Source organism: Lactuca sativa, chromosome 5, assembly GCF_002870075.4.
Source record: "Lactuca sativa cultivar Salinas chromosome 5, Lsat_Salinas_v11, whole genome shotgun sequence".
NCBI classification, from domain to species: Eukaryota; Viridiplantae; Streptophyta; class Magnoliopsida; order Asterales; family Asteraceae; genus Lactuca; species Lactuca sativa.
Window position 1 is genome coordinate 129,247,283 of NC_056627.2, and position 15,479 is coordinate 129,262,761.

Sequence of the window (15,479 nt, forward strand, 5' to 3'; positions counted from 1 at the left end):
AATATATAATGTTTGTCTTTAACACCTTTAAACAATAAAACTCAATTAAAATTCAAATTGAGATAGTTTTGTGAGAACCGTTTTCAAACATTATATGTTGATTTATCCAAAATAAAATGCAGAGAAAGATCAAAGTTCTTGATTTTAAATAAAAATTATAATGTGACCAATAAAACTTCACTGTTGTATACAAAAAAGCGTTTCAAAATCCATGTTAAAGTATTATTTTTATTTTACTAATCACATTAATTTAGGATTACTTACAATCCAAAATACACTGTATTTTTTTGTTGACATTTAATATTTTTTTTGTTTATATAATAATTTTAAAAATATTCACACGTTATATTCCACAGGTTATAACCTAGTAATAAATAAATAGAATAAGAGCAACACCAAGGAACATACAACCATGTTGTCAAACAAGAACTGCTCATAAATATTTTATATTACAAAAAGCAGAATAACTAAAATTATTTTAAGTTTGTCTAAATAATAACTACACCATGTTGTCAAACAAGAAGACACATGACTATCATCTTACAGCTAATATCCATGATAAGCAGCTATTAATAATAATAATAACAAAAATTAGCAAATTTGATTTAAGTTTTATCAAAAGGATAATGATTTCAAAGAGAATCATTTGTTAAACTTCCTACATGAATTCTTTGAGGTCCTAAATGGTTATTTGCATGAAACTGGTCTGAAAAGTTCATAGGAAGGAGTGTTCTTGATTCATCTGAAATAGCTTCTGATCTTTTTGCAGGAATTTGATCACAATTTTCCATATTACATGTGACATGATTCTCTAGCTGTTTTGATCAAAACACATCCTGTGAAAAAATGCTCAACAATGACATCTTTAGAAAATATGTCTATCTTTCCATTTGTGCCAAAAATGCCCCTCTTTCTCTTTGTCAATAAGCATAGTTTCTCAAAATTCAACTAATATTATTACCTAAAGAAAGACAAAGCAAAGATTATTTATGCATACATACCTTTTCCTTTTCACATTGGTCATCGGTTTTGTTATGATGAAAATAAGCATGAGTCGATGTTCTTAGTGGCATGTTGTTGTTGTCTGAATTGTTTAAGCCATGATCAAAACATGATGATGATGATGATGATGATGATGATGATGTGTAAAACATGTGGCTTATTGCAGCTCTGAGCCGTTGATTTCTTTGAGAATAGAAAATCTTGGTTGCAAGTGGTGCTGGAACACCAGATATTCCTGCATCATAAACATCAATTGGACAACATTTTTTTTAAGAGGACAAGGGTATTTACGTCTTTTACACAAACAAGAGATGGATTCCATGTTTTTGGGTGGGACAAAATAAAAATAATTTTTGTCCTAATGACGAGCTTACTAGTTTCTAGGGCTATTTTCACCGATGTAGATGAGGAGGGCATTTACGTCTTTTACAATAACAAGCTATCAAGAGTAGCTGTTTTCACTGATGTGGATGAGGGCATTTACGTCCATCTTGTTCCATAAATGGGTGGAACAAAAAATTAGCAATTTTTTTTTCACCACGGGTTAATTTTTACGATGAGGATGAGGAGGGCATTCATGTCTTTTACACAATTGAGAGATACCCTAATGAACTAAAATAGAATTCACCAAAAACATTAAATGGCACAATTTTCATTGCCAAATTTCAAATCCAAACCAAACAATTTATTTAAACAAAACATGGATTAGCGAAATAGTAAAATGGAATTAGGACAAGAAGGAAGATACCTTTTGGTTTTGCTTTTATAGGAAATGAAGTTGGTTTTAGGGTTTGTTCATCCACATGAGAATTTGAAGCAGCAGAATTAAAAAGCTCGGATCTTTGAGGCTTACTAACCTCTGCTACCTTCAAGTTAAGCTCAACAAAATTGCAGAAAATTATATGAACTTACTTTACACTTTTTACCAATATAGGCAATGTACTTTACTTTTTACACATCATAACAACAAAATAGCAATATATGACAAAGAAAGTACATTGTTATTATTGGGTAAAAAGTATAAGTATGTTGCTGTTAGTAATAAAAAAACATGGGGTTAAGTTTGTTTCATAGAAGGATACTAGAAATAGTATTTTGCAACTTCTTGCGTTCCTTTCTTGGAGGTTTCTTTTGGATAATCTCTGTTGTGTTGTCTGTTACTGAACTTAATGACTTGCAAATCTCTGTGAAAATGGAAGTGGAAATTACATAAATAATTTTTTTTTAAGATAAAGTATGTTATATGTATGTATGTCATATTAACATTTAACATAGCCTATAGTATATATTAAGGGTGTATTCCACAAAATTAGTTGGAAGTTGGTAGCTGGAAGCTAGAAGCTGAAAGCTTTTATTTGTATATGAGTGTTGGTAGCTGGAAGCTTTTAAAACATGTAAAATTACATAAAAGGGCTTATCTAAAACAAGAAAAATAATGATACCTGCATGAGTTGCATATTGGCTAACCTTCAAAGGTTTCTTGCAAGAATCACAACAAACCTACAAGTTGATTTTAAAATGAATGGGAAATGCATCAGGAACATGAGAATAATCAATAATGTGTGTTTTTGTCATTAAAAAAAAGTTATTTTATATTTCCTCTTTTACCCTTTTGAGGAGAGGGGGCAAAGATTTCAAGCAATACATGAAAAGAATACCAGAAAGAAAAAAAGTAAACTTGTTTGAAACCTCACCAAGATTAAAGGATCCATCATAGGCCTTAAACCAAATACATGCATATCTGCATTGGGAAATCATAATTTTTTGATAATAGATAATGAGTATACAAATATATTGAAGTTAAACAGAGTATTTCTCAAAAATCATATACTGCATGGGCTATTTTGTAATTCTCAGAACTCCTAGGGACTATATTGTAACATGCAGAAAGTTTAGTGACTGGTTTTTGTAATTTCAGAAAGTACAGGGGCCATTTGTAACCTTCAGTAAGTAAATAAGAAAAAAGATGAAATGTAATTGTTGTAATAGAAAGAAATTAAAGTAAGATGCTATGCTATAATACATAAATAAATGAAAGTACATTACTAGTCTTTTTATGTCCAATGTTCTTTTTGTTACAATAATGACTTATTTGATGGATTTTTATTGAATGAGTTTAAAATTTATATACATCCAATGTTTTTCTTCTGTTAATTTATATACACCCACATGAAGGTTTCTATGACCCCACAAACTATACATAATAAGAAGGAATTCTTGAATTATTTTCTAATTACAAATAATTAATCAAAAAATCTACCTTCTTCATCAAGCAAATTTACTTCATCTGCCTCTTTAAGTTCTCTTTGAATATACTGAGCTGCTAACTTCCAACAGCCTACATCCTCTGTCCAAAAAAAAAAGGTATTCAAGAAACTATTTCATATTAACACTTTTACTCTCTTCCTTTTCCTCTCAATTGAGTTAACCTAACCACACTATTTGATTACAAAAATTAACTTGGTTTGATCACAACATATGAAATGTATGAAATATTCCCACCCAAACAAACAAGAATTGATTTCTAATTTTGGATCCGAAGCTACTTAGCATCCACCTCTCCGAGTGATTATTATAAGTGGATCGCCATGGGAGAATGGGGTATTAAAAAGATAGAAAGTAATTAATAATCATAGATGATGATGATGATGATGATGATGATAGCAATCAACGAACAAAAAGCATATTTTTTTGTCTCTACCTGCCATTATCTGCGAGGTGCTCCCTCCTTCCAGAAGGGTTGTCATTTGCCCACCACCGAGGGAGCATACCATTGAGACGCGCTCAAATGACCTGCAAACTGCCAAAAACTGTGAGATTACGAACAGGGAGTACCCCAAATTACTGGACCAAAAGCGAAGATTTGAAAATTTTCTGTAAGGGAAAGGTATGCGAACAGCAAAAGCTGACATTGGTAATGAGAAATCATCAAAATGATAATTTAAAATGTGTGGACTTACGACAGGTTTACGGAAGTTGAAGAGGAGGAGAATGGCGTTTCTTTGTGTGTTTAGGAGAACCCATTTTGAAATCTTGAAGCAGCTTTAGGGATTCTAGTTACAGGGATGAAATCAAATGTCCTTTCCGAATGGATTTGCTGGTTGGGATTTGTTGTTGTTTAGTGATGACGAGTAGTTTTTCTGCAGGTCCCTCAAGTTTAGACTTTGCGTCCGTTCGACCCCTCTTTCGTTATTCAGGTAGTTTTGTGTTTTATAACTTAGTAATCGTTTATATCATATTATTATCGTGTGAACATGGACACAAACGTATTGATCTTTAAAACCGATTCAGATATATAATATACCCATGCAGACTTACAACTTACAACTACATACACATACTAAGGCCACGTTTGATAGTTTTTTTATTGAGAAAATGCTGATTGGGAAGACCTGTCTGAATAATTAATTCTAACTGAATAAGAAATCATGTTGTTTGATTGTACATCTGACTGAATGTGTTGACCGGTGCAAAATGAATATTTTATCCCTGATGCTCTATATAGTGATTGATAATAATAATAATAGTGTATAGAAAAACTTCCAGCATAATAGACATTAAATATATTATTTTAGGGATTAAAACACAAAAAGTCATCTAGCTTGCCGCTAAACACCATTGTTTGTATAAGGGAGACCTGTGTTTGTATAAGGGAGACCCGAGTTCGATTCTTGTAATGTCCATATACACACTTTTCCTCCTAGGGCTCCAAGGGCAAGGGTACTATTGGAAAGTTTTGCTTACTTTCTCAGTCAGCCATATGCCAACTTCTTTCTCGTGCAGACCTTACTTTTTGAGTCATACGCCCAAATTTTGCATATCAAACACTTTCAGCTGATCGAGTCAGCCAAAAATGTCTGACCTTACTCGGTCGCATATCAAACAGTGCCTAAAGTCTATTCACATAAACAAATATGTAATTTAAACATTAGACAAATCTATCGTTGTATTATTCAAAAAACATATTTAAAAATACATGTAACATCCTAAGTCTAGGCATACTTTGTAACCCTTAATCTTTCGAGCACTTGACCATTTTAGCCTTTATTGAGAAAGGGTGTTAATGAGTACGCGGGGCATACGCGAGTGTACGCTCAGCGTACTCATATGCATGTATTTGACGCGGAAGCCACCTAGTACGCTGGGCGTACTAAGCCTAGAGTGAAAACCCTAATTTAGGGTGAGTTCCCTATATGAAGGATATGATGGCCTCATTCCTGACCACCATTCTCAGAAAACAAACCCTCTTGTGCCCTAAACCTTCGTTCTTAGAGCTTGTGAGTGCCTTTGAGAGCCTTTAAGAGTCTTTGTGTATTCTTGAAGCGGAGGAGAAGCCTTGGAGAAGAAGGAGTGAGAGTCCAGGCCCTTGGATCTGAGCATATCTGAGTTGGGAGCTTCATATAGAGGTATAAAGCTTCAAGCTTTCTCACTCTTTTGATTTGTGCATCTTATTAGAGTATTTTAGGGCTTTGTCCCAAAAGTTGGAGATTTTATGAGATATTGAGCTCCAGAGACTTTGATCACACCCCCCCCCCTGAGTGTATTTAGTGGTGTAATGTCATAAAAATCCAATCTTGGACGTTGGAATCAAGCCATGCATGAGATATGAGCTTGTTGAGATAAGAAAGTGAGTGTTATGTGTGCTTGTGACCATATCAGCCATGCAAAGGCTTAAAGTCACTGACTTTATGGAGTAAGAGCTTTTAGGAGTCCAGATGTGTGATATGAGCCAAGGTCTTAACTGATTAAGACCAAATGAGTGAGAAAGTGTGAAGTTGGGGCATACGTTGGGGGTAATCCCAGTACGCGCAACGTAGGGGTCGAACATCCCTGATGCCTGCATGGCAGCTGAGTACGCCCAGCGTAGAGAGCTGGTACGCGCAACGTACTCCCTACCGTTGACTTTTGGTTGACTTTTAGGGTTTGGTCAATTTGTGGACTATTAAGCACATGGAGGGGTAAAATGGTCTTTTACCCTTCTGTGAGTTTGTAGAAGGGTTAGTCTAGCTTTAGTTAGAGCCATTAATAGTGTTCTAAAGGGCGCGCCATGGCCCGCGCCAAGGTGCGCCATGGCGTGAGGCGTGGCTCTGCCGTTACGAAAAGCCTCATAACGTTGCTGTTAGGCGTGGCGCGTGGCTAGGCGTGATACGGCGCGTCATGGCGCGTTATGGCGCGTGTTTTTTCGTTTGAGACACGGTTTTTTGCTCTTTGTTATGTCTTTTCTAATCGGAGATACATATATTGTGGTTTTCGTTAAATTTTTGTTACTAGTTATTGATCTAACACTTCTAAAAAGAAGTTATATTTAATATAAATTTATATTTACATGGTAATATAATTTTAAATTAATACAAAATCGCCGCCTTACATCACGCCTTGAAAAACGCCATGGCTCGTTAAGCTTGAGGCTTGACCTTGCCGCCATGTCACGCCTCACGCCATTTAGAACCTTGGCCATTATTAATTAGGGATAATTATCGTTGTGTTAGGCGGAGGCTAGACCAGTGAGTCGAGTTCGAGATTATCCGAGTTATTGCGAGGTGAGTCTTCTCACTATACTTTACCATAAGTGTTATCTATGTGTGACCGGAGGGTCTTATGTGCTTACTTGAGTTATGTGATATCCTGCATTATGTCTTTGTGATTTATGCTGAGTATTATTATTATGAGCTTGTTGAGTTAGGACCGGAGGGTCCACCCGAGTTTTGGGACCGGAGGGTCCCACTGAGACACATTGACCGGAGGGTCTTCCTGAGTTATATCCTCGAGTGGCTAATGAGTTGTGTGTGGTATTTTGGGGAACTCACTAAGCTTCGTGTTTACCGTGTTATGTATTATGTGTTTCAGGTACTTCTCAGGACCACAGGAAGACACCAGCTTGATTTATAAATGTGTTTTAAATTGAAGAAAAAAATTGGTTTGAAAATTTACGTTGTTACAAGTTGGCATCAGAGCCTTGGTTTGAGGGATTCGGATGCACCTCCGGGTGTTTTTGGACTCAAACTGAGGATTTGAGAAAGAATTTTCAAAAGAAACAATTTTTTCTATAATGAGAAAAGAGTTTAAGAGAAAACGAGTTGGAGCAGTGTGTACAATCATGTAACGCCTGTGTTTCTGGGCTTGTCATTAATGTTGATGTAATAGTCTAGGTTAACCTTTGTAACCCATTTTGAAATAATAGACGTGTATTATTTGAGTATTATGTGTCTTGTACTTAATTGTGTGTCATAATTGAATTAAGAATAAAAAATAAGAGTCAAAATGAAATATTAGATAAAGTCGATATCTATGGATACTGTTGTAGTAGTTGAAACGAGGTTTCCGAATATATATAGAATGCCGAAATCCGAGTTATAATGAAGAAGTTATGATCTGTCGAAGTTTCGCGTCAGAACCGGCACGATGCTGAATGACGTAAAATACAAAATTAAGATAGAGCGATATTTAGCCCTAGTGATCTAAACGAATGTTGTAGAGTTCATTAAATCGAGAGCGTGCACAAAAAGAATGTCCAAATCTGACTTCGTATGAGGAAGTTATGATTTTTCTAAGTTTGAACTTAGCAGTATGTAGCCCGAAACTCGAATTCGGGATCGAGTGATTGTTGGTCGAAACAATCTAAAGGAATATCGAAGATCTCATTGATAGTAGTGCAATGGTGAAAAGACAGACGAAAACGGACGTCAGATGAAGAAGTTATGAATTTATAACGGAGTTTTCCTGTCCCGACCTACTAAAAATAAATAATAAAAATAAAATCAAAATTAGCCGACGGAGTCTAAACGAAAGTTGTAGAGCGTAGTCTCACCTACGCGTGGATATAAAGAACGTCGAAAACGGAGTACGTATGAAGAAGATATGAATTTCTGAAATTTTTAAATAATTAATATTTATGATTTAATCTTTAAATCGGATGGATATCCGAAGGAGTCAGCAAGCTTATCTGAACTACGCCCAGCGTACATCGAAGCGTGACCTGCCTCGCACTCGAGTGCTCCGATGACGCATGTAGTGACGAATCCGAAGCATACGCCCTGCGTACTGAGCATTACGCCCAGCGTAATGCGAGGCTTCAACCTCTATAAAAGGGCATGCGAGGCTGTCGATTTCTTTTGCCAAAATTCTTTCTTTCTCTCCCCAATTTTCCTCGTTTTGCGTGCAACTTATACCCCGAAGCCCCGATATCATTCTCGAGCCCCGAAGCAAGTCCTGAAGCCCCGAAGATCCCGAGAAGTTCAATTCCCGAGCCGAATCTCTGCCCGCGAGAAGCCCAGTTTTTGTGAAGATCTTCCAGATCTACTGAAGAATACTACTTCTACAAGTCGTAGTGTTGTCTGATCATCTTCTGATCAAGTGAGTGTAGTTACTTTCTTCTAACGCATAATTATGAAGTATTTTATATGAAATACGTGTTATGTGTATATTTTGTTGGTATATGTGTGAATGTATATTCACTTTCTTCTATCTCATAGATATGATTTATTCTCTATGAAATACGTGTTATGTGTATGTGTCTCATCTGTTGTTTGGAATATGTATTGAATGAGAATGCTATACAGGTTTTAAACTATGTATAAAAATATATATTTTTATCTACTAATTAATATGTTGGGTAGAACATGGGTAGATAGTTGATGTGTGATAAACAGATGAAAGGCCTCGATGTTGTTGTTGTTGATCTAGTTATTCAGCAGGGTATGGATAACGACCACATACTCTTTCTAGACAGTCTTGTGGAATGCTAGCAGACTCATAACCTGTAGGTGTTGTGAACGATGTGTTCACCAGTGTACTCTATCCCCCTCATGGTTGCCTTTAGGACATCTACTGTTGAGGAAACCCCTTTGCAGTAATGTCCGTCCCGATGAAAATCCTAGATTAGGTCCCTTGAGATAGATGTTGTTTTAGGGACGTAAAGTGAGGATAACGGGAATGGGTAATCGGGTTATTGTTGGTTGGTGAAATTAAATATAATTATTTATTGCGGGTTGAAAACCCTATATGCTCACCAGGCTCCCAAGTCTGACCCACTCAGTTTATTTGTATTACAGGTAGTGGCGCGAGGGCATAAGATGGATGAATCATCAAGTTATTTTGCTTATTAGACCAGTTGTTATATGTAACTGTTGTATGGTCTATCTTTTGTTGTTTATGCTTTTGTGTCTGTATCGGAACATGACATCCCGAGTTTTGATTATATAATGAAAATACATTTCTTTATGAAATGCTTTGGTAAATATTTATCATACTTTGTTTTTGGGAACAAATTCCGCAACTCTTTTAAATCAAAAGGATTTACTCTGAAATTATTTTAAAAGCATAAATGAAACCGGTCTTTTCTGACCCATATTTTGGGGATGTCATAGTTGGTATCAGAGCATTAGTTTAAGCGAACTAGAAATTTGTAGGATTTCTAAACTTAAACTTAGAATGCTAAGTGGAGATTGTGAGATGTGTGTTTGATATATTATAGACACGAGCACTAGTATATTTTAGGACGCTGCCTAAAATGCTTTTATATGCTAAATGTTATATGTAGCCATATATGATATTATTTGTTCGGATCTATGGTTTGTTGCCAACCGGATCTGGAAACCTTATGTGTGTAGGATTCTAAGCGTATGGTTACGATATTAGAACTAGCATGTAAACATTTCAGAGTGATAAGGATGATTTTATTATCTATCATGGATGAGGATCTAATTTCACCTTATTCAGTGTATAGATCAAAATGGTAAGAACCAGAAGTGGCGTTGGAAACGCGGATGAAAACAGGAATCAACCACCATTGATTGAGCAAATACCAGTTGTAGTTGCTGCACCTGAGCCGATAACAATGGCTGGTGTACAATTGATGATTCAGACGATGTTGGATCGTCAAATGGATGAAACTAGGCGTCTGCTTCAGCAGAATCGTGAAGAACCTTCAATGCCGATTGTACAACCCGAATTAAGTGAAGGGCATTTGGAAGGAGGAAACTTCAGTGGGACTGTTGGTCAAGCCAACCCACCGGTGGTTAGACACAACAACCAGGATGGAGGAAATTGTAGCACCTGGTTCTTGGTACATATTATTTTCTTAATATTTTTGCATTTTGGCCTTGGACTCGGCGAGTCGAAGGACAAACTCGCCGAGTAGAAGCGGGATGAGACGCGGGGTTTAAGCTGTGGACTTGGTGAGTAGGACCTGTCTGGATAAAAACCCTAACCCGAGGGTTTGGACCCTATTTAAACACCTTAACTCAGCCTCCTTCGTCCCATTAGCTCCCAAAAGACCCCCATAGCAAACCCTAGCCGTTATTGAAGCAATCTAAGGCATTTGGAGTGATTTTAGTGTTTTGTGATCCAAGGAAGGAAGGAAGAGCTTGAAGGATCAAGAGGAGGCTAGAGGGATCCGATTTTGAGCATCATTTGCATTCTACAGAAGGTATAAAGTCTATAACTTGTTTGTTCTTTTGATAGATCCCATTTTGTGGAGTTTTAGGGCTTTTCTAAGCCATTTTGGTCACTAACCATGATTGCAAGCATGGTTTGGGGTTGATGTTTCAGATCTAGGTCCTTAGAGGGGTTACAAGTCAGAAAGGCGTGGCTTTTGCACTCAAAGGAGGCCCCATGCATTGTAAGAGCTTGTTATAGGACCTTTTGAGCTCAAAGTCCCATGCAAGCACGTAAAGGTTGTAACTTTACATGCTAGATCGATTGTAAAAGCATAGATCCATCTTTTGATCAAGGGTTGTACATCAGAAATCGAAGTTTTAGTGAGGGGATGTGACCGACTCGACGAGTCCATTCTTGGACTCGGCGAGTCCAAGGTTTCTGCCCCATATCAGTTGAGGGTCAAAAGGACCCAGTTGAGTGTGGAAAGGTTTTAGGGAGTACTGGGGAGTGACCCAACATTCCGAACTAAGCCATTGTCCTGGAAATTCATGGGACTCGGCGAGTCCAAGGCAATCTTCTTATGGATGAAGATGAACTCGACCACTTGTTCATACAACTCGGCGAGTTGTTCATACAACTCGGCGAGTCAAGGACAGGACTTGTGTATCAGTTGGAAATGAACTCGACGAGTTGTTCATACAACTCGGCGAGTTGGATGAAGATTCAATCGATGTTCAAGTAGAAGGAAAACTCGTCGAGTCATCGCCTAACTCGACGAGTAGAGACGGGTATAGGGTCAAATGGAAGGATAGGGACTCGGTGAGTTGGCGAACCAACTCGGCGAGTCAGGTCAACTAGAAGTTGACTTTGACTTGTACTTGGTCAGGGGTAAAATGGTCATTTTACCCTAAGTACAGTTAGCAGTGTATGACTAACTGTTTTGTAGGAATTATAGCCGGAGGATTTTCGGAGCAGCAGCGGCAGCAGTCAGAGGATTCCCGCACAGATCAGCAGCTACTTCGAGGTGAGTTGCCTTCCAGTAGCGGTGGGTCTAAGGCCACAATGTCGGCCCACCAGTAGGAGACGTATGTTAGATGATGGTCTTTGTGATATCATCTGGGCTTGCTATTATCTGTTATGATACGATCCAGTACGATATGTTATATGCTAGTAGTGGTAGGGGAGATAGTCCCCGACATCATAGGTCGACAGGGCCGAAGGGGTAGTCATGCCCAGTTATGTTAGATCGAATGTGATTATGTGATACATGTTATGTGGTAGTAGTAAAGGGGTGAAATAGTCCCCAGTATCCGGTCGAAAGGACCGAAGGGGAGGCCAGCACCCAGATATGCTAGGCAGTATCCGGTCGAAAGGACCAAAGGGGAGGCTAGCACCCAGATATGCTAGGCAGTATCCGGTCGAAAGTGCCGAAGGGGTAGGTCGGGCATCCAGATATGCCTGACAGTATTTGTATGTTATGTGAATTTATGGTATGTGGTACGACGGAGGAACTCACTAAGCTTTGTGCTTACAGTTTACAGTTTTGTTTTCAGGTACCTCTTCATCGAAGGGGAAGGAGCTGGCACGGTAGCTGCACATCCTACACACACATTGTTTTCCGCACCATGAGTTATTCTGGGATTTTGTACTCTAACACTATGGTTGTTTTATGTTTTGGTTTTCAGACAAGAAATACGTTTATGAAATGATATGATCAAACGATGTTTACTCACAAATGCTTTCCAAAGTATTGATTTAAAAATGAAATTTTTGGACGTGAAAATTAGGTCGTTACAAGTTGGTATCAAAGCCCTGGTTTGAGGGATTCAGACACACCTTCGGGGGTGTCTGGACTCAAATCGAGGGATTAAAAGATTTTTCTAGTGAAAATGGTTTTCTAAAGAATAAGACTGAAGAGTTTTTGAGAAAGAACAAGTGTGTGATGTGCGCGACCGGCCGAGCTCAAGTAAGTATTCCCCAAAGTACCTGATGAGAATTAAACTCTAGATCGATTAGATATTTCACAGGTATGATTATGGAAATCAAACAAGTCAAAAACAATAAGAGAATGAACACGAAATAGAATCAAATGTATGCTTATGATTCAAAATAAAGTCACGCCTCAGCAGAGCTCGATGAAGAACTTCCGCTGTAGAGGCGAGCTAGGGTTTTCACAAACTCAGAGAAAATAAACAGTTAAAGCGATAACTACTAAGTCTGCATGCATGCAGCTTATATGCTAAACCCTAGTACAAAAACATGCACGGTTGGACAGGCCCAATACCGACAATCAAAACTGGGCTAAGGACCGAGCCCATGACGCAATCTAATAGACCCAACAATCTCCCTCTTTGCGTCAAATGAGGCGAGAGATCATTTCTTCTGAGTGGGCTTCACTGTCTTTATCACTTTAAACAGACGAGGAATTATTGCGAGAAGTGTCTGTCTAAACTGTATGTACCACCTCAGCATGTCAGTGAATAACTTCTTATCAGCAACACTGTTCTGATCGCACCTCTGAATGATCTCCAAAATGTGCTCCAGGCAAGACGTTGAGAAGAGGTGTTTGTCAACAAGAGCGAACAAGCATTTTTGACCTTCGCCTCTGATGAACATAACGGTGTGGTACTTTGAATCTATTTTCCCCTTGATCATAGTGTTGACATTGCCAGCTCTGCCCATAGTCTTGATCATTGTTCGCTTGTGTATGGCAGAGGCAATCTCCTGGTCCATCTTCGCTACCTCATGTATGTAGCAAACAAGCATACGCTTGACATGATCAATTATTGGTTGGTACTCTTGAGGATTTAACAGAAGAATGTTGTTGAGGAGTATCCAGTCATGGGGATTAAGGTTCGGTAGATCAGCGAGGGTAAAGTGGTAGACTGAGCCTTCGCTTCCTCGATTCACCCTGAATTTGACATTAATAAACTTCCCTGCTGAATAGGGCTTCATAACCTTGACAGTAGTAATTTTCTTTGAGCTCCAAGTTAGGTATTAAGGTTGAGCAAACTCCAAGTAAAACTCTAGAAGATTCCTGTCTACCTTCGGGTATGGGGATGGAATAGCAGCAGTCGAATTGAAGCAATGGAAGATAAATGCCTTTCGTGTGATTGGCATATTGAACTGTGCATCCTTGGAGTTGTCAAGTCCAAAGGACATTACTGGCTCAAGCCAGAGAATGCTTGGCTCATCGATTGCACATCTTTGAAGCGAGTCTATGGTCCAGACAGGAAACATGGACTTTTTCTTCTCTAGGAGCTCCGCCTCCTTTCGCTTCTGCTCTAGCTCAGCTCGTTGTTTCTTGATACTTTCTTCCATTTCTTTTTCAGAGGTCTTAACCTTCTGGAATGGATTCTTGGGATCCTCGGCATAGACATCATCTTCATTGTCTGTGTTGTCTTTGCCAATTTTCTTCTTCTTTTTTTCCTTGTTGCTGACCGAAGCTTCATTACCCTTCGGTTCAGTAGATGGTTTCGGTACAGAAGGAGGTTGAGTTGTCACATTCTCTCCCCCCTTGTTTCGGTTGGAACCCGGTCACCGGAACACCCTCGATTCGACTAAGGATGTCCAATGCCGGTCTGAGCTTGTCTGCCAAATGACGCCTAATGGTTATGGTAATGAGCGGATCATGAGCCTCAATGAGATGAAGGAGGATGGAGTGAACATCAGCAGCAGAACTCCTAATGACGTCCCTTTCTGACTTTAGGTCATTAATCTCAGCATTAGCAGTACGCAGCTTGTGGGTTTGCAATTTGATCTGTGCGGTGCGTCTGTCCAGCTCATCCATAATACGATTCTCTACAGCTAACTCCGCCTCCAGCTGAGTTAATCGGTCATTAACGTTAGCATGTAGAGTTTCGTTGGCTGCTTGAATGACTTGGTGTGCAGCTTCAAGGTTTGAGCGTTCAGATTGAAGAGACCTTTGAAGGCTCTCTACTGAAGTGTTGACAATTTGGACGTTCTTAGTAGCAGCAGCCTGCAAAGAATATAAAAACAAATGAGCTTCTGAGACTAGTTTATCGACTTTTGTGGTCGCTTCCTTGCACTCCTTAATAGAAGCATCAACAGCAAGAGAGGCTTGTTGACATTGGGAAGTAGAGGATTCGATTGCTTTGGCTACAGTAGATAAAGTAGCATTGTGTTCTATAACAACAAAGGAGAACAAGGCCTTAAATGCAGCTTCAAAATAAGCACCGGAGGAAGAGGATGAAAGCAGTTGATCAAGATTTTCATTTACCGCCTTGAGATGATGCTTTGTAACAGGCTCATCGTCGTCATCATCACTCTGCACTCAGTAAGGACTAAAATACGTGGAATCAAATTCCAAGTCCTCACCACCTAGAATAGGAGTTGTTTCAGTGGATTGTGTGGGAGATAAGGGTTTTGAAGTAGGTGGAGGTTTGGTTGTGACTGGTGTTTCGGTTACAGGTGGATTGGGAACAGTAAAGTGAGGTTTTGTGGTAGTAGTGGTATCTGTGAAAATGGGAGTTGGGATAGGAATTATAGTGAATGGTTGAGTGGTTGTAATGGGAGATATAGGAGGGATGGATACTGGGATGGTTAGAGGTGGAGGTGAAGGAGGATTAGAGCGAACTAGAATTTCTGGGATAGGGGAGCGAGGCGGAGTATCACCTCGGCCCGAAGCCTCTTCATCAGAGCTTTCGCTCTCAGATTATGAAGGAGGAGCGTTCTTATGCTTAGGAGGGACATATTCTGAATCTGAATCACTTGTAGATTGAAGAATAAGCCTCCTAGCAGGCTTCTTCTGCTTCTTCGGTTGAGCCTGAGAAGTTGCAGCCTTATCAGACTTTCGCTTCTTGGGGGTTTGCCCCTTAGTTGGTTTAATGACAGGGCCTTTCTTCTGTGTATCAGGCTTCTTACCCCTTTTGGCTGGCTTGTCAGCCTCTTCAATAGAGCGAATCATGGTTGGCGTAAGCTCTTTTGGACCAGACGATGAACGCTTCCTGTACTGTTGGAGAACGTTACTCGACGCAGAGATACAACCAAGCATTGCTTCAGGAATGGATCCAATAAAAGAGAACTTGGTAGGATCAGTGACAATGATTTTTGTCGTGTGAAAGGTAGCAATGGATGAG

General features: G+C 38.9%; 1 protein-coding gene across 4 annotated transcripts; it reads right to left on the reverse strand.

Moving 5' to 3' along the window:
* Positions 1-415: 415 nt before the first annotated feature.
* Positions 416-4,166, reverse strand: LOC111907106 (uncharacterized). Of its 4 annotated transcripts, none has more exons than XM_023902898.3 (9): positions 3,963-4,166; positions 3,704-3,795; positions 3,263-3,349; positions 2,697-2,743; positions 2,445-2,502; positions 2,085-2,186; positions 1,751-1,864; positions 1,002-1,237; positions 416-815 (listed from the first exon to the last, which is right to left on the reverse strand). In XM_023902898.3, the coding sequence occupies exons 2-9, from the start codon at positions 3,774-3,776 to the stop codon at positions 633-635; spliced, it is 900 nt and encodes a 299-aa protein (XP_023758666.1). In that variant the 5' UTR covers positions 3,777-3,795; positions 3,963-4,166; the 3' UTR covers positions 416-632. The 4 variants fall into 4 exon arrangements, with proteins under 4 accessions (XP_023758666.1, XP_023758667.1, XP_023758665.1 ...); XM_023902899.3 differs by having other exon boundaries at positions 1,751-1,861; positions 3,704-3,802; XM_023902897.3 differs by having other exon boundaries at positions 3,704-3,802; positions 3,963-4,165.
* Positions 4,167-15,479: the final 11,313 nt, after the last annotated feature.

Coding starts and splice junctions, on each gene's coding strand:
- LOC111907106 (XM_023902898.3), bottom strand. CDS start 3,776: ATGGTATGCTCCCTCGGTGGTGGGCAAATGACAACCCTTCTGGAAGGA. Junction 3,350..3,703: donor CACCTCGCAGATAATGGCAG/GTAGAGACAAAA, acceptor TTTTTTGGACAG/AGGATGTAGGCTGTTGGAAG. Junction 2,503..2,696: donor TGATGGATCCTTTAATCTTG/GTGAGGTTTCAA, acceptor ATCAACTTGTAG/GTTTGTTGTGATTCTTGCAA.